The sequence below is a fragment of the Pterocles gutturalis genome, unplaced genomic scaffold, assembly GCF_000699245.1.
Source record: "Pterocles gutturalis isolate BGI_N339 unplaced genomic scaffold, ASM69924v1 scaffold32570, whole genome shotgun sequence".
In the NCBI taxonomy this organism is placed as follows: domain Eukaryota; kingdom Metazoa; phylum Chordata; class Aves; order Pterocliformes; family Pteroclidae; genus Pterocles; species Pterocles gutturalis.
The window spans coordinates 1-659 of NW_010144370.1; the positions used below are offsets into that span (position 1 = coordinate 1).

Consider the following 659-nt stretch of genomic DNA (forward strand, 5'->3'; position numbering starts at 1 on the left):
GAGGTCCCTGTGTCCCCTTACCCCAGTGACAGGCCCAAGGGAGGTCCCTGTGTCCCCTTACCCCAATGACAGGCCCAAAGTGGCGCCCTGCAGCCCTGGTGACAGACCCTTAGGCTTGGGGTGAACGCGCGTTGTCCTGGGCTTTCCTCCTCCACAGAGCGCCGGCAGCCGTGGGGAACAAGCCCGGCAGCTGGTCATCGACCTGGAGACTCGAGGGAAACGGGCTTTTCCCCTGTTCCTCTCCATCCTGCGGGACACCGGGCAGGGCGAGCTCGCGGACATGCTGACGGAGGAGTGCCAACGCCCCGCCGCAGCTGGTAGACCTGAGGCCTGTCGAGCTGGACTTAGGTGGAAAAAAGCAGAATAAAAGTGAGTGCTGAGGGTGAAGGTGTTTTCTGGGCGAGCAGCAGCCTGGGCGTGACAGGATCCCTCTCCCAGTCTGTGCAGTCTGATTTTTATTATCCTGGAGCGTGGCTCCTAGAAGTGGCTACGCAGAGCTGTTGGGAGAATGTTGTGCTTTCCAGTAGCGGAAGGTTTTAAGCTCAGGTTGTGTGCCCACGGTGTTAGGAGCTTCCTTGCCTCTTGAACCTTGAAAAAGGGAACCTAGAGGTAATGTTGCACCAAGCCCTCGCAGCAGGGTGGCTGCGGCAGGGGGGCGG

The 659-nt window shown here is 60.1% G+C and overlaps 1 protein-coding gene across 1 annotated transcript in view; it reads left to right on the forward strand.

The window, feature by feature from the left end:
- Positions 1–157: 157 nt before the first annotated feature.
- CASP9 (caspase 9, apoptosis-related cysteine peptidase) overlaps positions 158–659 on the forward strand; it is a gene marked incomplete at its 5' end in the record, with an annotated part of 5,148 nt that continues 4,646 nt past the window's right edge. Inside the window, 2 exon segments of the mRNA XM_010085085.1 lie at positions 158–315; positions 317–369. Coding sequence (XP_010083387.1) covers positions 158–315; positions 317–369 — 211 coding nt within the window.